Raw genomic sequence first — 20,630 nt, forward strand, 5'->3', positions numbered from 1 at the left:
TTCCCTCGTTCCCCGTAAATGGGGGAAACCTCCAAAAAAATTACAAATTTAAAAATCGCTAATTTTCGAAATTTTTTCAATTTATTTTACTAAAAACTGCCGTAACTTTTTCAAAAATGAACATATCAATATAATTTTTTTTTTATAGACGATTGATGTCTTCACTTATCATTTACTTTTTTTTTCTGTAAATCTGACCTTTTATCTGCCCACAGGGTGGGATTTAAAATGGCAACTTTTTCACAAAAAATTAACTTTTTCAACTTAACTTTTGAAAATGTTCCGGAAGGTCTGACACTTTTATATATATCTTAAATTAAAGCTAATGTAATATACTTTAATTTGAAAAAAAAAAATTTGACCTCTGGACTTGTCTTCATGGTGAAAACGGCTACCGAATGCTATTTTTGTGTAAAAATTGAAAAAAATTCCCTCGTTCCCCGCAAATGGGGGAAATATCCAAAAAAATTACAAATTTAGAAATCGCTAANTTGAGTAAATCTTTTTAACTACTTTGGTTTGATTGGTTCATTTAATTAAAGTAAATTATTAAAATTAATTAAGTTCTGAATATTTCAATTGCAGAATTTTTTTAAACACCAAAAGTTATTAGGATATGATTACTATTCTTTCTATTTCAGTTATCTATTACGATAAAAATGTAAAAAAATCGAATTTTTCTGACAAATGTACTGTAATTAGTAATTATAAAATTTCCAGATTGCATATTAATCTTAAAAATTTCATTTTTTTCAATTTAATAATGTCAATTTCAAACTTGCAAGTTGAACTATTAGTTATGGTAACAAATTCATATTTAAGCTTCGATGCGAAGCTGAGAAGGTATTTTTCATTAAAACTTTCACTTTAAAAGACAATAAAAAATAGGTTCAAAATGATTACCTTTAACATATTAAAAATCAAAATCAGTATTAATTTAATACAATTTTTTTTGTTCTTAATTATTTTTTTTTATATGTAAATACTTATTTTTTAATAATAAGTAATAATATTAAAACTTAGAAGTAATAGAAAAAGTTTAATTGCACATTTGAAAACATCACGAAAAGTTTATTTAGAAAAGTATATTTTTTTTCTGATGAAAGTTCCTTTTGTTTAGTGTATTTATTCATAAGTAACAAAATTTTTTTATTAAAAAGTATTGCATAAATTCCTTTAAATTTGTATACGCATTAAAAGTATATGAATATACAACTCCTTTTTATTTTTATAATATCTCCGTAAAAATTACAATATTATATTATTGAATACCACTTTCATACTCAATTTAATTACTGTAATTATTATGTATTCATATATTATAGTTATAAATCGGGGTAAAATTAAGGGAATAAGTGTTATTGTTGTTTTTGAAATAATCTACCAATTTCATTTTTTTCTATTTAATAATATTTATTTCAAACTTGCAAGTTGAGTTAAAAGTTATGGTAATAAATTCATTTTTTTTTTATTAAAACTTTCACTTTAAAGAACAAAAAGAAGTAGGTTCAAAATGATTACTTTTAACATATTAAAAATCAATAATAATTTGAAAATAATTAATTATAAAAATTATATAATATATAATTAAACTAATTACTAATCTGGATATAATTAAGGAAATAGGAGTTGATGTTGGGTTGGGTTGGTTACATTTTTAACTTTATAATGCTATAACTCATTGAAAAGTGTACGAATCAACACAATTTTTTTATGAGAAATAATATTTTTTAATAATCCCTTTTTCATTCGACATACTTTATCTTAATCAGGGTATTAATAAGAAACTAGCAGATAATGTAGCTTTTGTAATTATCCACCAATTTCTTAGAATTAAACACTATCTACTGATTTGCATCGAAGCGTTTCTTATGATAGTGATTTTAATCACTGTCAGATTAAATCTATACTGGACCCAACTATGCCGCGACCCCACTGTGCTGGGTTTTTTTTATCTTCATGATGTACCAGCACAAAATGTACTTCTAATGTCANGTGAAAACAGACATTAAACTTAATAAAAAAAATACGATTTTTGTAAAAAAATTCTTTTTTATATTTTTAACTTTATAATGCTATAACTTTTTGAAAGATGTATGGATCAATATATTTTTTTTTTAGTTAAAGTAAAATATTAAAATTAATTTAGTTCTGAATATTTCAATTGAAGAATCTTTTTAAATACCAAAAGTTTCTGAGAAATGATTAATATAATTTCTATTTAAGTGTTCTATTACGATAAAAATGCAAAAAAATAATGAGTTTTTCTGATAAATATACTGTAAATAGTAATTATAAAATTTCCTGACTGCATATTAGTCTTAAAAATAGCATAGTTTTAATTCTCATAAAATTTTCTATTTAAAGATGTCAATTTCAACTTGTAATTGAGCTAAAAGTTATGGTAACATATTCAACTTTTTTTACTATAATCTTTCACAAATGTTGTCAAAAATTTTTCATCAACTTTAAGGAACCTAAAAAATAGGTTAAAAATGAAATTTTTTTTTTTATTATAAACTTTCATTTTAAATTACAAAATAAAGAAGGTTAAAAATTATTACTTTTAACATATTAAAAATTAAATCAGTAATAATTTGAAAACATTTTTTTTTTCTTTTAATTATTATTTTATATGTAATTAGCAATAATATAAAAAATTAGAAGTGATAGAAAAAGTCTAATTGCAGATTTTAAAACAACGGGAAAATTTGAATTAGATAAGTATATTTTTGCTTCTGATGAAAGTGCCTTGTAGTCCAGTGCATTTATTTACGGTAACAAACAGTTTTTATTGAAAATTATTGTATCAAGCCCTTTAAATTTTTATACACGTAAAAATAAAGCAAAATATAACTTCTTTATTATTTTTATAATTTCTCCGTTTAAATTACAATATTAAATTATTGAATATCAATTTCATACTAAATTTAATAATTATAATTAGTATTTATTCATATATTATATTTTAAAATCAAAGAACTACTAATTAGAATATAATCAAAGAAATAAGAGTTGATGTTGCTTTTGTAATTATCTATCAATTTTTTAAAATTAAATACTATCTACAGATTTGCATCGAAGCGATTCTTATGATAGTGATTTTAATGGGTTCTGGAGATTGCCACGAACTGATGATGCCCCGACATTCATTTACTCCGACACTGTAAAAAAATCCTCCAAATACATTTACTCCGACAACAATTACTACGAATACCTGGTTACAAAACTTTGGATGTTACTACGACGACGAATACTCCGAATAGGACTATTAGTTGATTGCTCCGAATGAAATTAGCTCCGAATATCGATTATTCGCGAAATCGATTAAAAAATTATCAAATTTCGGAGTAGATGAATATCGTAGCAATATATTATCTGATGGAAAAATATAACCCTTATCACTAATTAATAAATATTAATTAATATAATAAAATAGCGTTATAATTGATTACTGTCTATTAACGAATAATTATTACAATAAAGATCCCCGAAATGTATCCGACTTTTGATAAAATAGGTACATAAAGGTAACATAACTGGTGTGAGCCCTTAAATTTTTTTTTGGAGGGGAAAGAAGAGCGATTCCAATTTTCAGACGTAAAATCTTTTTTACCTCTCCTTATTAGTGCTTATTATAACATTGTAAGCACATTAATATTATAACATTCAATTAGTTTAGTTAAAAAATATAGAGGTACGTTTTTATGATGATAGTATTCGTTATTAAACAGATGCGTTTATAAAGATATTCGGTATCCCATTCTCTAAAACTGTCATTACAATTAGTTTCATATGAAATCAAACAAAAATATGATTTAATATCATTTCATTGTTCAAAGGTGGGTAACGAAATTAATTCAGTCCAGTTTGGATTTGACCGCAATCTGGAGAGACTTGAGGGGGCTTTGTCTCCTAAAATTCTGCCATAGACTATACCGAAAATGAATTAATTTGTATTTCTTGTTGTATAGAAATATTTTTTTAGATTAGGTAAAAAATTATGTAATTAGAGTTCCCAAATATTTTGTTGCAATAAATTAATTTAAATTTTACAATATTATTAATAATAATATAATTAATTTAATAATGTAGTGTTTCTGTAGCCACGTGACCCTGACGTTGCAACATATACGATCAATGCGCCCTATTACTAACAATGCAATCGAAATATAATATAACTTTCGATGCATAATCAAACTATCGATAATGTCGGAGTTTTTACTATCTCATTTTTTAAATTTAATGTCGAAGTAAAATCCGTCATAATTTTGGTAACCTATGAATCAGATGGTCGGAGTACCAGATGTTCGTAACAATTACTACTTTGTCAAATGTCGAAGTATGTAAATGTCGGAGCATCATCAGTTCGTGGCAAAGGTGCTCTCCCGATTTTAATCACTGTCAGATTAAATCTATACTGAACCCAACTATGCAACATCTCCACTATGCCGCGACCCCACTGTGCTGGGTTTTTTTTTTCTAATCATAAATAATTTACATTTTTTTATTTAGGATTTTCCAAATAAACTTGAAAATCAGAAATATTTTAACATTTTCAATTGAAAATATTGTACATGTAATAAACTTATTACGTCATAATATTGTTTATATTTTGTTGAAATAATTAGAATAAACAATTTTATGAGTAAAATAATATTATAACATTTTTGGTTAGTGATAGAGAAAGCATCAGAATAATTTATCTTAGAGGTACCAAAAAGCTTAATGCACGACTGGTTATTTTACAAAAATTACTTGAATATTAAACTTTTTTTTTGCTTAAAGTCAAAATTAAACAACAATCCAAATATTAGGCATTTTGACATGTTCCCCTTACGTGAATTGATAAAAATATGGAATACTACGGTTATCAATCTATTGATATAGTTGTTTACTATAAAAACATTTTAGAATGCATTGTTATGATAATTTGTCGATAAAATTCATTTTAAGTACTGCTTATATAATGTCTACTTCTTTATTGAAATAATAATAATAGTAAATTAAAGTACAATTAGTCAACCAAATCAGTTTACCGTTGTATTTAGTTAAATTGTTGATTTTCAAATATGTCTGAATATCATAAGGTTAGAGTTTCAAAATTAATTTTGAAAAATGAAAAAGTTAAGTAAGTATTTGTAAGATATTTGTATAGTAAGGTTTGGTAAGATTTCTAGTGATCAAGGTTTCAGAGAAAAGAATTATTTTAAGTAAACTTAAATTTAACTTTAAGATTTAAGAATGTATTAAAACCATTTATACATCCACGACACTTAGTCATAATCCTAATTGATATTAATTTTAATAGTTGTAATAAATATTCGTATTAATTTCAATAACTAACACAATAAAAGCAATCAATTCAAATTATTAGAATTAATTTGTTTAGATTAATAGGTAAATCACTGTAAAAACACATCAAACTATAAATAATATCTTCGAGTTATCTAAAATTTTTCTTTCAGGCAATCAAAGTTTTCTTTAACAGAATTTATTTGATCTTATTAAGGTTTTCTATTTTATTAAAGTTCTACTATAGTTGTTATTATGGCATATAAGTAAACTGTAATGGTAAAAAACTTTAGATCAAAAATTGTTTGTATGCAATAACAGGTTGTTAATGTTTAGGTTTGAAGAAATTATAGTTTTGTGTCTGAGGAGATTTTACTTAACCTATTATAGATATATATAACTATAACTATATATATATACTATTAAAGTATGCAAAAATTAATCTGAGTTCTTTTGTATTAAGTCTATAGACAAAAAAATAAGAGTTTCACTATGACAAATAAATATCAATTATATTTGTTAAATATTATATAACTTTGTGAATATTATTTATAGAATAAGAATTATTTATCATGTATAGTAAAATTAAAATAAAAGTAAAATGAACATATTTCATTTATAATAAACTGTTACAATATATAATATTTTTAATAACTCTTTTATTATTTTTTTAGAAAAAAGAAGAAGAAAGACAAATCAAAAAATAATGATCCAAAAATAAATAAAGAAGAAAGTATAGATAAAATTAGTCATGGTAAATAATAAAAATTCTACACAAAAAAGTCACTATATTTTATATAATTGAAATTAAAGAAAACAAAGTAAAACAAAAAATTTTCTATTCGATGTTAGAAAAAATTATTTAATAGATCTAGTATTTGTTAAAATATACTGTCTTATATATATTTTTAAATGTAATGTATAATATTTTTCTACTGTATTTGTATAGGTAATTGGGCAGAAGCTAAAATAATAAGTGAAATATCTGGTCCTATCGCCCTTGAATTTGGCAATCAAACTTATGTAACAGCAATGGATAATGGTTTATTTACACTTGGTCCTCCTCATAATGAAGGTTAGCTTTATTATTTAAAATAAAATATTGTTGTATTTTATTGAAAATGTCAAAATGAAAATTTTTTTATTAATTTTTATTTTTTGTAAAAATAATTCTAAGTTAAAAAAAACTCTTAAAATGAATACAAATTTTAGACTTATAGGTGACATATATATTTAAAAATATATAATTATTTTTTATTTTTATTTATTTAATAATTTTTCAACTTTTTTTTAAATTTTTCAACAAATAATATCACTTGGCTACCTCTTTCTTAACAGTAATGATATATCCTTGTAGGAATAATATAATTAACAGTAGTGTATTTGGACCACAGGGGTACTTATCATCCCATTGACTTATCATACATTATATAAAAAAGGGCAGAGTTCAATTAGCATCCTCAAATATTTTAGTCTAGTTGCATTTGTGGTCTTAAAATAGTCTTGGTATTGAAGTAAAAATAAATAATTCATATTATATCATTAATTTCTAAAATTTACTAATATTTTGATATTTAATGATTTTAAACACATATTTTCAGGTGATGGACCACTTCCAGAAGAAATATTAACAGCAATAGCAATAAATGAAACCAGAGTAGCTTTTAAATCTGGTTATGGAAAATACTTGGGTGTTGATAAGGATGGTACCATTGTAGGAAGATCTGATGCTATTGGATTATTGGAACAGTTTGAACCCATTTTTCAAGTTAGTTGTCCACTAGTATTTGTTTTATTAAGATATGAGGTCTTAGCAAACTGATTTTCTTATCAAATTCCTTAATTTATTTATCCTTATTTTTATAAGAAAAAAAAAATTGAATATGTGTATTGAATTCTTAAATTTATACAAAAAAACTAAAAATAACCACGATGCTATTTTCACTATTTATTTCATTTGAATACATTATATTATTTACAAATAAAAATCAATATAGTATATTAGTTATGAATTTAATAAACTACTTTTCATCGCTTAAGTCTAAAAATGTTCTTTTTTAACACGCTTATATTAGTTTCACCTGTATGTATGTATGTATGTATGTATGTATGTATGTATGTATGTTTGTAACTCTCCAAACGCCACGCGTTATCGCATATTCCGTCGTCTAGACTTGACTGTTATACGCATTCACCCCTCCCCACGCCTCGCTCACCTCACGACGGCACACTATTCCTATAAAAATTTATTTTTAGTTATCGTACCCGTACACGCGTGCTTGTCATCAATATTATATATATATATAAACAAATTTTTATTTTGACTGACCAATACCGCCCGCGTCTAATGCGCCTTACGTATATATGTTTATATATTCCTACCACCGTTTATACCTCAGGTATAACGTTAGTCCGACCCGCCCACCCACAAAATACGGTTATACCTAGTGCATGATACGTTTACGTACTTAAGTCGCTTTACTTGTATATATATATATATATATTTTCATTACTATTAAAATTTATTTATTAACACGCTTTATTTTAATTAAGAGATATAAAGTATTCATTCCGATTACGAGGGATGATTTCCGTATCGTCATTTTTCGTCACTACCTCCACGTTCCGGGAGTGAGTAATTTACGCGCCTGCTGCTTTCTTTGGATGTGGTAGCCGTTTCTCAGACTCCCTCCCCGGAATCGAACCCTGATTTCCCGTTACCCGTAACAACCATGATATTGATAGTAACTACTATCATAACATGAAACTAAAAAGTAAAAAATAAATATAGTTTAAAAAACTAAAAAAACACGCTTTTAAAGCACATCGAACTAAAAAGTTAAAAATAATTTTTAAAATAATTATGAACAAAAAATACTAGTATTATTGAGATAAAAGCGTGGGTGCTTTGTGTCATATTTTTCGTATATTGAGCGACCCACGCTTTTATCTCAATAATACTAGTATTTTTTGTTCATAATTATTTTAAAAATTATTTTTAACTTTTTAGTTCGATGTGCTTTAAAAGCGTGTTTTTTTAGTTTTTTAAACTATATTTTCTTGTTGTACATTACCATTAGGTGTTAAATAAATAATAATAAAAGTAATAGTATTACAAAAATTCTAAAACCATTGATAAATACAATTAGTGACCAAAGTTATCTATTAAATAATCATTAATATCAATTCATTAAAGTACATATTATTTATAATTTTATAGACAAAACAAAATAAAATTTCAATTTTTATTAATGATTTTCAGGATAATAAATTAGCTATATTGGCTTCTACTGGATGTTTTATTAGTATTAGAAATGAAGATGATTCACTAGTTGCTATGAGTAGAACGGCTGGCTCAAATGAAATAGTTAAAGTTAGATTACATGCTCCAGAAAATACTGAAGAAGAGTCTAATGTGTTAGATGAAAAGAAAGGAAACATTAAAGATATTGAAAAGAATTATGTGTAAGAACTGTTTACTAAAACTAATTTTTTATTTCTAACATATGGTATTTATCAATACTCTAATTCATAATCTGTTCATAATACTCATTTGTTTTTTTAATATCTAATATCAACACCTTTATTTATTTTAAATTTGTTGCTTTATTTAAACCTTTTCAGAAAATGTAATAAAAATAATTTTCCTATTATTTTAACAACTTTTAGTCTAACTTATATATAGCTTTATATATTTATTCCCATAACTATTTATTTCCTCAGAAAAATGTTTCAAAAATTTCAAGATAAAAAGATGCGAGTAATAGAAGGAAAACATAGCTTATTGAAAAAAGCACAAAAAGAAGGGAAACTACATGAATCACTATTAGATCGTAGAGCAAAAACTAAAGCTGATAGATATTGTAAATAAATTATTGTAAATATATTGATGACATTTTTACATTTAACTTTCTTTATACAATATTATTATCATATACTGCTTAATATTAACATATATCAATAAAGATTCATACTTTAAAATGTTGTAAATAACAAATTTATTTAATTAATTAATTTTTATACAGTGATGTAATATTTTTAAATATTTAAACATTTTTAGATTAGTCTTAGTGCCAGCGCAAAGTTTTGCGTGTCTCGAGCAAGTTAGCCGTGAGAGGGCCACAACGACCGCGGGGGCCCAGGGCAGGTGCCCCGGCACTCATTAGTGTTGTACACTAGAGGTTAACTATCCCATGTTTAATTTTTTTCTGAAAATGAGTTGACTGTTTCTAAAATTCTTATTAAATAACATTTTCAAAAAATAATGTTTTTTTTATTATAAATTTGAAAGTAAACCTTTAAAACTCTTAAATCATTAATTAAATTTAAGTTAATTTCTATTATTCAGTTGTAGTTCATAAAATAAATTTTATTAAAATTACTCTCAAACTAGTATAATGAATTTTCAAGTAGTCTAAAATATTTAATTTACAAACTTAAATTATCATTTTTTTTTTTTTTTTTGAAAAATCTTATTAAACTGAGTATTTTATTTTGTGTTGAACTGAAGTGGGTCATTAGAATGAGAAATTCAGGTTCTTAATTTTCAGAAAAAAAAACCCATATAAGTATTATTTTCAAACTTAATAGTTTATCATAGCTAAGATTTTGAAATATAAAAATATAGTATCCTATTAATAGGGTTTATTTGTTCAAAATATGGTTACAATTAAATGTAAATTAATTTTACATAATTCTTAGAGTTTTATTTTATTTTGGCATACTGAAAATTTTCAGTCTTAAACTAGATTTCATTCAATTTGTTTAGATATTTTAAATGAAAGAAAAAATAATTAACTTTCTTATAAACCCAGTTATTGCTATGTTTTATAAATTCTTATAGTTTATTGATTTAATAAAGTGTAAAAACTACAATTTTGTTTAAAAAACATAGATTTTAATAAGATAATGTTTTAAGAAAATTCAATACAAAATTGTAAAGAATGAATTAAGATATTACCTCTACTTTATAAAGTTATTTTTAAATACATTATCATCGTAAGCTTTGATTTTTTTAATATTTTTATACTTTTCTTCTCAAAAGCACTAAATAAATTAAGCTTATCTTATAAAATAAGACAATTGATAAAAATAAGTGAAATTAGTAAATATTTATTAAAATATAATTTTTCAATGATAATTTATGGAGAATCATCTTTAATAAGTTATAGTAAATATATAATTAAATACGTTGATATCATTTAAAAATTTAAAACAAACTAATTTTTTAACATTTATTACAAATATTTTTATTTTCCACATTAACAGAAATGAAATCTTTTATATCTAAATTATCATCTTCATCAACAAACTTAATATTAGAGTCATTAATTGAATATTCAGCCTTTTGGTTCTCAATTTTTAAATATTTCCTATTTGGTGAGGCTTCAAGAGTTTTTAATGAAATGCAATCATCACCGATCAAAGTGGATTCACTATCTGCTGATAATCGGTTACTAAATTTGCTGCTTATCTCGTTATTCCTTTTGCATTTATTATTTTTACTTTCCATAACAGACATTTCCATGACTTCATGGCCTGAACCAGGACTATGGTCAGATAATGGAGGTATCCACAGACAATATGCAGGATCCATCCCAATGTATGATCCAGGCACACAATTTGTATTATGTACGTTATAATCATAATAATCCATTTCTAAATCGGATACATCATGTCCATGTATGCTAGAGTCTGTACTACTATTCAGTGTATTATGAAGTCTACAACTTCTTTGTCTACTATCTTTACTTAAACTGGATGTTGACTGAACCATCTAGTATAAAAATTTAAGTAAAATATAGTCATTAATGTTTATTTTTTAAAAATAGAATATTAATGATGATTTTTAATCATTTAGTATTTTTAATACTTACTGTTTGATGTGACGATAATGATGTTTGAGAAATTGAAAATGTGCAAGGCTGATTAACTGGCAAACAAGTATCTGAATGTTCTGTTTTTTTTTCAGTTTTACTTCTAAATAAAGATATAATTTTACTATACTTAGAAATTTATAATGGATAATTTTTTTATTAAATTTACTTTGCTATATAATCGATATCATTCTCGATTAAATCTTGACTTATATTTATACTTATCGCTTCAAACTTAGACAAAGTTTGGGACGGTATAGAAGTAGTTGATGTCATATGATCATTATCAAGTAACATTCCATAAGTTGATCCAACTGAAAAGCCGCATAGTGTAATAAATATTAAGATATTTGTACCAAATTTTATAAGATCTTACTTGAGTGTTTATCAGCAGTTTTAGCCTTATGATACTTATGCTTACGTTCGGCAAACTGAACAGTAAAGCACATGCAAGTAACAACCAAAAATAAAAATATAGCTGAGACAGTAGCTAGAAATGAGTCGATATTTGATATTAAAAATAATATATTGTCTTTAAAAAGAACATGATTTGTATTTATAATCGACGTCTTATTTTCTGTAAGTAAAAAAAAACGATTATTGTGTTAAATATTAGTATAACTTTTAATACTTATCAGTGTTACGGCTTTGTTATAAACTAATATAAAAGTAATAAAATTAATTACATAAGATATATTTACCGTGTAATGATGTAAATACATTTCAAAGATTGTTGAGGGTTTTTTATTACCAAATAATAGTTAAAAATATATATTCAAGAATAACTATTTTGTTAAATTATTTTTAAGGAATGTTGTTTGATAAGTTATGTTTTTAAGAGAAACTTAATTTACTATTAATTTATAACTTTGAGTGAACATTTTATGAAAAATTCGGAACTAAAAGTATTCAACTTTTGTAGAATAATCCGAAAAAGGGTTAATTTTCTATTTGTAGCTTCAATGCGAAACTGAGAAGATATTAATTTTACCATATGTATTAATTAATTAATTAATTTTTATTTTATGTGCATGTACAAAACTACTTATTTTAGATTTTACTGGTAGATTGTTTAATGATACGCCAAAGATCACAGATCATATTTAATTGTTAACATTACCTCAAAAATAGAAAAACATTTTGTTAGCTTCCAGGGAAATCTCAAAAAAAATGAAGACTTTTGAAATTGCTAAAATTTTGACATTTTTAAAACTAACTATTTAAAAATGGATGAATTAGAATAACATTTTTTTTTTTATATAAATATTTTAAGTTTTTCCTTTTTATATGGTATGAACTTTTCGAAAATCTAACCCTTTATTTGCCCACGTGATAAATTCAAAATAGCAACTTTTGCATGAAAGTTAACCTATTTAACTTATCTTTGATAATACTTCGAGCTTTAAACATATGTTAAATTAAAGCTTATGTTACACTCTAAGTGTTAAAAAATATATATGATAAATTTCAATTTCATGACTGAAATAATAATTACCTAACGAGGATCAGAATAATCAAATTAGGAAAGTTAACTTATTTTTTTTATAAACCCATACTTACAATTTTGATTCACGTTTGTTATTGAGGTAACAAAATATACAACTACTTTATAATTGTTAAAATACAATACTAAATTATTGAATATCAATTTCATACTTAATTTAATTTGCATTATAAGTAATTCCTATATTGTACTTATAAATCATAAGACCTGTGCTCAGAACATAATTAAGAAAATAGGAGTTGATTTGCTTATGGAAAAATCCTACAATCCCTTCAAAAAATTAAAAACTATTTATAGAATTGCATCGAAGCGTTTTTTATGATAGTCATTTTAATCACTGTCAAATATCATCTATATTTGTCCCTAGTATACAGCATCTTTTTGCTGGTCTTTTTCCATTTTAGATTTCTTAATTACTTGATTTTCTCTAATATCAACTTACCTATTCGACTAATTTGGACGAAAAAACCCCCAAAACATTCATCATTTGACGATGAAATAGTTTTTGAGAAAAATTCCAAAAGTAAATATGACCCTGATGATAATATAGGCTTTATCGATTCCGGAGATCCCTCCAAGTGTATCAATAAATTGGAAGCTGTTGAATTTCCATCTCGAATTTTTATCCATTGTTCAGGGCATACTAAAATTATTCTTACAATATCTAATTGAATGATTGTTTTATCCTCTGCCTAAAAATATTATATTCGTTTTTAAGCAAGAATATGATTTTTCTTCTTAATTATCAAAACAAAAATTAATCTTAGATACCTAGGGATTTACTATTATCATATTTTAATTATTTTATTTTTGAACTCTTTATAATAAGTGCTCACCAACTATTAAGAAAATAAAAATCTATCTATATAACAAAAATGTAATTTGTATTATTTGAGTTATAGTTCTAAATTCACTCCTCCATAAAAAGTTACTACTTGAAGATTTTAACATAATTAAGTTATATACTAAAATAACTGATAGTATTGTGTTGGTAAAACAAACCTTTATTAACCATAAAGATCGACCGGGACATCCTTTAGTAGTAGCTGATATTGTCCGAGTGGCCTTAGACATATGAATCACACAACCACATTTACATTCATTACCTAATTCTTCGCTATCTTGTTTTGGCAAAATATCTAAACTAGAATTATCACCATATGTTTTAATTTGTTGTTGTTCAACTTTTTCACATTCATGTCCATACAGTGCTTTTTCGCCGCATTTTTCAGTTTGTAAAGATGGACCCTAAATTAAGGATAATATTAAAGTATTTTCCACATCAAACTTCTCTACTAATAAGCATGACATAGAATAAATAATTAGTAAATATGTAGAAAAAAATTAGAATTTAAGAAATATTATTAGTAATTTTTTACAAATAGTTGGTTGTTTATTAATTATGTATAAAATACCTCGAGTTCTCCTAAAACTGAAGTAAATATAACTGTTTAAATCTAATAAGGACTCAAGCCTCCTCATTGACAATAATTTTAGAGTTATCTATTTTTCAAGTTATAAAAAAATTTGTTTTAAGACATACTTGGCAAAAAGTCGCTCCATACTTTGGAGGTGGAGAGTCACACGTTCGATAACGATTTCGAGTTCCTCCATAACACGTAGTAGAACAAGGAGACCATTCACTCCATTTACTCCATTGACCAGAGTCATCATCTGCGATAACACATGATATTTATTGAAAAAAAAAAACAAATACCATGTCTCTAATAGTCAGGGTAGTGTATAACCAATTCTTCGGTTGATAATAAGAATTAACGATCGAATAATGAATCTCAATAAAAAATGTTTAATAATTGTCACATTTATTGTAAAACAGATAATATCTGTTACAAAAATACATTATGTTTTTATCATTTATTATTATTATAGTTAAATAACGTTGGTTGCTTGCAGATGTTAATGACGCGAATATTTAGAAATATACGAGCAGTAACATTATGATTAAATAGAATAAGTACGACTATGTGCACTTCACACAAACTAATTTATACCTGCAATTGGTAGTGTTGGAACACATTGTGTTTTTATGTTTGTGTAAGCTTTATTTATCGCTTGATTGACGTAAACAAAACAGTATTCTATATATTTTTCAGAAAACAATTCACAGTCGAAGTAAACGTTGTGGCGGCCTTTTATTACCCTGTGTTCAGAAATGTAGTGTAACTTTGTTGGTGGTAACAAAGTGGAAACGTTGTCTCGTAAGCGCCCGAACAATCTCACCTATAGAGAAAAACGACAATAATTCTCTGGGAAATAGGTCGGAAGCAACGGCTAAAATTAATTACTTTATCTGCTGTTGGTAAGATACACGTAGGATACTGGAAAACTATAGGGACGCCTCCACCGTAGCTGTCACATGGGAAAATCGATTTACCGTGCACGTTTAACATGAATTTATTGTTTTGAACGACCTGTGCAAGTATAGTTAGTATTAAATTTACTTTATACGGCAAGTATTTAAACTACGATATCATAAGGGTTCAGGTTACGTACTTCCAACAGCCCGTGGTCAGCCACATTCGCCACGATTTCTTGACGTCCGTTCTGCGACGGTGGTCGCAATATTGCTGAATAAAACCCAATGATCCCAAGTACATCACATTTCAAATGTATTTTTCTGAATGTTGGATAGCCTCTAATCTGTTCAGAATGAATTACCTGCAAAAAAAAAAAAAAGGAAAAGTTAAATTCTTCATTTGATTATTCGAATCAAAACGTTTTCGTCATACTAAGGGTTCAATTGTATTTTGAGAGTATGTAACTTTAGAGACATTCTTGCAAGTGTCTGCCGTTAAACCGCAATACATTAAATCTAACCAAAGTACAGGAACTGCTGATCCGACGGCAGGTTCGCACTGGGGTCCTTCAAATTTTATTATAACCATAACTTGTTGCCATGATTCTGGATACGTATAAATATGTTTTGGTTCAAATTCTAAAGTGGCCGAAGGCCATCGCACGTCCAATTCGATAATTTGCCCCTAAATAAAACCGATTTTACTATAAATAGCTAAACTAAATACAACGGAGTTATAATAATTTTAATCGCTAAATATAATGTTATGTAGTATTGTCAAAAAAATATACATCGTTTGTGTTGTTATCTGTATTTTCATCCGCAGATATTGTAATGTTGGATACCAATTCAAGAGCATATCGTCCGCCTTTCGTTATAACACCACAATGGATAGTTACGTTGGATGGCCAGTTTTCGTCAACAGGAATTTCACCCATCAGTGTATAGTTGTTATCATTTTTTACTTCGTATAATTGAACACTAGCACCAGGTTCTAACAATTCTACACTTAAATCATTCATCAACGCAGTGTAATCTGATGTCACATTTAGCCATTCTTGTGAATTAGAACTCACTGAAATTGAATTAGAAATATTGAAAATAATTAATTTAATAACATTTATAAAACTATATCACTATAAAGAAACAAATAAAAATACCTTGTGTACTATTATAACTTATAATAAGCTTGATTAAAAACGTTTCAAAATCACAGTAAAATTATCCAAGTTTAAATGACCTATTGTATTTGATTAAATCTAGTCTTATGTCTTAAGTATTATTAAAAATTGAAAATATTTTCAGATTTAATCTCATTAAAAAATTAGTTAATAAGAAAAAACTTCAAATAATATCAAACTTCTTTTACGGGACTTAAATATTTTTGGGACAAAATGCACGTTTCACTGTTTGTAAAACTTTATTGACATTTATATTACCGTAGTGTAATATTTAATATTTTTTTCGAAATTTTTTTATAAAGCCATAAAAATATGTCGCATCATTACAATTTTGTCTAGGCAACCTTTAAATTCTTTGTGAATAATACCCATAAAGTATCATGTTGCAGTAAAAAGAGAAACCGAATAATATTTACTTACATAAGATTATTTTTTGAAGTAAATAAAACTAGTAGAAGTGTTAAATTACACAGCTTTATTTTAGAACAGTATGAAATGTAGAAATATTTAGTTCAGTTTTTTTAATAAATTTTCTAATTTTTCTCATTTACATTATTAAAATTTTGACTTTTTTAGTCCGATATTACATATTATCATTTCAAATATATCTTGATTTGATTCTAATTCAAATCAAGATGATCTACTGGACTATCAAGATAATTTAACAGGTTGAATTGTTATAATTTTGGATTGTTTTTTTAATTGTAAGGTAATTTTAATTGTATGTTTCAAATTTCGGATAGAATCTTTATACGTAATATTACTTAGTTGTTACTCTTTCTAATATTTTATTAATTGACGTATAATATTCATGTATTAATAAATAAATCAATATTAACCAGAGGAAACTAAAACTGTAAATATAGATCTATATTTACATTGATACTGTACAATAGAACAACTTAAAAATTCTCAAAAATAAAATTTTCATAAGTATGTTCAAATATTTTTTTGGCGGTAATATTAATATATTAACGTACATTAAAGCTTGACGATAGTCGCAACATTGCGTGTTAAATACCTTTTAGGGGTTTCCTGAAACTACTAAGGTCAGAGTAACACGAACCGTGTAAATATTGATTGTAATTTAACAATTCCCAATTTAAGGTTACTTCAAATTAAACAAATAAATTATACGTATTATTTATTATGAATGAAATAATTTGGACTTACAATATAGGGCCGGTTGGAAGGTAACACAACAAATGCAGTTGCATTCGGCCCTGCAAACATAGATGAAAATAAAAAAAAAAGGATCCAATGAGAAAATGTTTACACTGATAATACTAATTAATATAAGTATTATTTTATAATTATTATAAATAGTGTTGTATTTAAACGTTTTGTATGAGGAATTACAGATAACTTTGAGAATGTAGAGTAATAAGGAGATTTACCTTTTTACTACTTTCCCTATACTATGATTTTATGTCTATGGAGGTCTGGACTCCATGGGCCCCCTTTCCCTCCTAAATACCCAACTGATTATTAATATCTATTATTGGCCAGGCGTATATTTATACAACTTACAATCGGCTGGGTTTGAACTATCAGAATATCCGAAAATTTTCCGGAGGTCTGGTGTTTGTAAATTTATCTAAGCTAATGTACCTTGATCACAAAACATTGTGTGTCATTTAAATTATTTTTGATAATAGTTAAGTATAATTGTTTTAGTATTATTTACATTAATATTTATTTAATATTAAAACAATAATTCTATAAATGTTTTCTGAATATCATTTTCTAAAAATTCCACCTGGATAAGAGGTTTTAAGTCAAAATAAAATAATTAGTTCAGTAAAAAATATTGCATAATGTGGCTAATCAAAAATACGTATTGTTATTCTTTTTGCAAGGTTTATATAAGTAAACTATTAATAAACTTCCCGCGAAAGAACCAATGATGATAATTATTTTACGAGTCTATAGGTCCATAGGACCTGTAAAATGGATCAAATTTGCTTCTTTATAAATTAATTTAATTAATTTCATAAATATTTACGAATTATCACTTACCGATTAAAAGGGATACTATGATAAACAGATTTCTGGGTAATATTTTGCCGGCGTAATATCCATACATTATCTTAAGTTTAACGGTTCCAGTTAAAAAAAATCATTTTTTGACAACTAAAAATAATAAGCAACGTGTCTAATATTTTGCTATTATTTTTATTGAGATTGTGTTTACGAAACTATCATTGAAAAATTAAATTAAAAGCATGATACAATTGTTTATTTCTCAATTTAATATAATTTATTTTAATTTATCGAATAACATTCATTAATTTTTCTAAGGCATATATTCTAATTTAAAAATAAATTAATCAACGCGTTATATAAAAAAGTTATATTTATATTATGTATTGCACTTGTAGTAATAGTAATTTTAAATAAAGCAATTGGCTTACACACAAAATAACAAAACCACGCGAACGCTACATCACGACTGATGAATGGTCGGAATATTCAACCCCTATAACTTACCCTTATGGGGTTTTTACCCTCGTGAAATCGTAGCGCGACCTTGCGGGCCTTTGCTTAAGCTTTTATTGACTCAACGTAGCTTTCCTCGTTATTCGTCCTTTTATAGTAGATCCACTATAAAGTGTACGTAGAACGCATATCATTCATCCGATCAAATATTAAACTGCAGTGGTGGTGGATGGAAGTAGTACGTACATACTTGATGCATCGCAATAATATAGAAAAGAGTTCACGCAAAACTTACATTATTTATTAGGATTGTTCCTTTTTTTCGTTTTTCCAACGTATACACATTATTTTAATTCTGTATACCATAGATATTTTTTAATCTTCAATAAAAAATAAAATATTATTTACCTTCATCGTTTAACCATAAATTCATTTTGTCTTCCGCGTCAATGAAAACTAATGGTTTATGTAAATTTATAATTATAATTTTAATATAGACGTTATTACTCTAAAAAGTTCTTCTTAGTATGAAACATTTATAATACATAAATTCAGAATTATTCAGTGCTTTTTAATTTTTTTTCATAAAGAATTCATAATTTCGTTTTTAAACATTTAAATATACTATTCTTTGAATATTTAATCAATAAATTTTAATAATATCTCAAAAATCTGAAATTATACATTTCTCTTTAATAAGGACGTCGTTCATTAAAACAAAGATTCAATTGTATTTTAGCAAAATGAGTTAATTCTTATTGTAATATTTAATTTGTGTTGAAATATTAATCTTGAATACAAACTAGAACTTCATAAAATAAATAAATACAATTTATTTATCTATTCAAAAGTCCCGATTTATGTAGTTGGAACTATATTAAGTAAAAAAAAAAACGGGTTCTACAAATAAACTACTGTGATAACTATAAAACAGTTTCTTAGATATGAAATGGAAATTCAAATAATATGAGTGGCTATAACTTACTGTCGTAACATAAATAAAAGGTAAGAAGACGAAGATGAGTATGATGATGTATATGTGTATACGACGCTGATGTTGAGTCTGCTGACTGGGGGGTTTTCACGTGCGTACAATCATACAGCAGTACCGTGCTCGGCTAACACTTCGGGTTAGCTGTGGGTGTCGAAAGGCCGTTGTTATAAGAAGGGTATAAGGATAACACTAATGGTATGAAGTGCAAACGAAGTGCAGGACACAAATACCAGGTGTACTCTCAAAGGAGCCCAAAGTATGAGGTGTAGAAGAAAAGCAAGACACAAATACTAGGCGTACCAGATAAGGATGATAAAAAGAGTACGAGGTGTAGATGAAGTGCAAGACACAAATACTCTGAAATATTGAGGACGAGAGTAGGTAGTTGAAAAAGGAAAAACAATGACTTGACTTTATGCAGTAAGTCAGACAGTGACGACCGTGTACTGAGTCTGACGAATGACACAAGGCACTGCAGTCGACTGATCAAGATGACCAGGTCTTTTGGGTTTTTATAATAATTTAGACTATTGTCAATTTAGCAATAAGTATTAATTGTTAATTCATCAGTCTCAGGAAGCGGCCTGTCTGTATTTTATTATAATAAATTCTTACGATAATGGTAACGTGACACCACCACATTACAAACGATTTTAATATATAAGGCCAGGGACAGACAGGTCCCTGGGCTACCGAGGAGTCCCTGTGGCCTGGACTGCTAAAACGGCCTGTTAGTCTGCACTCATTAAAATGTTTTTGTATAAAAAATTCCTATAAAAATTCCTCAAAAAAATGATTTCCCGACTTGAATTTTATTCCCAATACGTCCCTGTGTAGCAGAACCTACCTACCAACAAAATAAGTATTTTTTAAAAAATTTGTCCTATTTAAGGTTTTTCGAACAGAGATGTGCTTAAAAAAATTATTATTTTCTCTTCTAAATTGTATTTTAAAAATGAAATTATTTTACTCTTATTTAAAAAAAATTGTAAGATTAATATTTCGCACTAGGAATACATAAAGT

At 26.0% G+C, this 20,630-nt stretch overlaps 2 protein-coding genes across 2 annotated transcripts; one reads left to right on the forward strand and one right to left on the reverse strand.

Moving 5' to 3' along the window:
• The first annotated feature begins 4,919 nt into the window (after positions 1-4,919).
• Positions 4,920-9,276, forward strand: LOC126900582 (protein FRG1 homolog). The gene is made up of 6 exons (XM_050676399.1): positions 4,920-5,131; positions 5,970-6,049; positions 6,245-6,370; positions 6,897-7,063; positions 8,558-8,760; positions 9,019-9,276. The coding sequence occupies exons 1-6, from the start codon at positions 5,073-5,075 to the stop codon at positions 9,164-9,166; spliced, it is 783 nt and encodes a 260-aa protein (XP_050532356.1). The 5' UTR covers positions 4,920-5,072; the 3' UTR covers positions 9,167-9,276.
• A 1,239-nt stretch (positions 9,277-10,515) lies between these two features.
• LOC126900580 (uncharacterized) lies at positions 10,516-18,624 on the reverse strand. Its single transcript, XM_050676398.1, has 13 exons — positions 18,193-18,624; positions 15,784-16,067; positions 15,426-15,677; positions 15,190-15,354; positions 14,982-15,107; positions 14,688-14,916; positions 14,219-14,349; positions 13,678-13,923; positions 13,118-13,367; positions 11,548-11,748; positions 11,341-11,485; positions 11,172-11,274; positions 10,516-11,071 (listed from the first exon to the last, which is right to left on the reverse strand). Exons 1-13 carry the CDS (start codon positions 18,257-18,259, stop codon positions 10,523-10,525), a joined length of 2,748 nt encoding a protein of 915 aa, XP_050532355.1. The 5' UTR covers positions 18,260-18,624; the 3' UTR covers positions 10,516-10,522.
• Between the last annotated feature and the right edge of the window lie 2,006 nt (positions 18,625-20,630).

This window comes from Daktulosphaira vitifoliae, unplaced genomic scaffold, assembly GCF_025091365.1.
Source record: "Daktulosphaira vitifoliae isolate Bord-2020 unplaced genomic scaffold, ASM2509136v1 Scaffold_3, whole genome shotgun sequence".
Taxonomy (NCBI): domain Eukaryota; kingdom Metazoa; phylum Arthropoda; class Insecta; order Hemiptera; family Phylloxeridae; genus Daktulosphaira; species Daktulosphaira vitifoliae.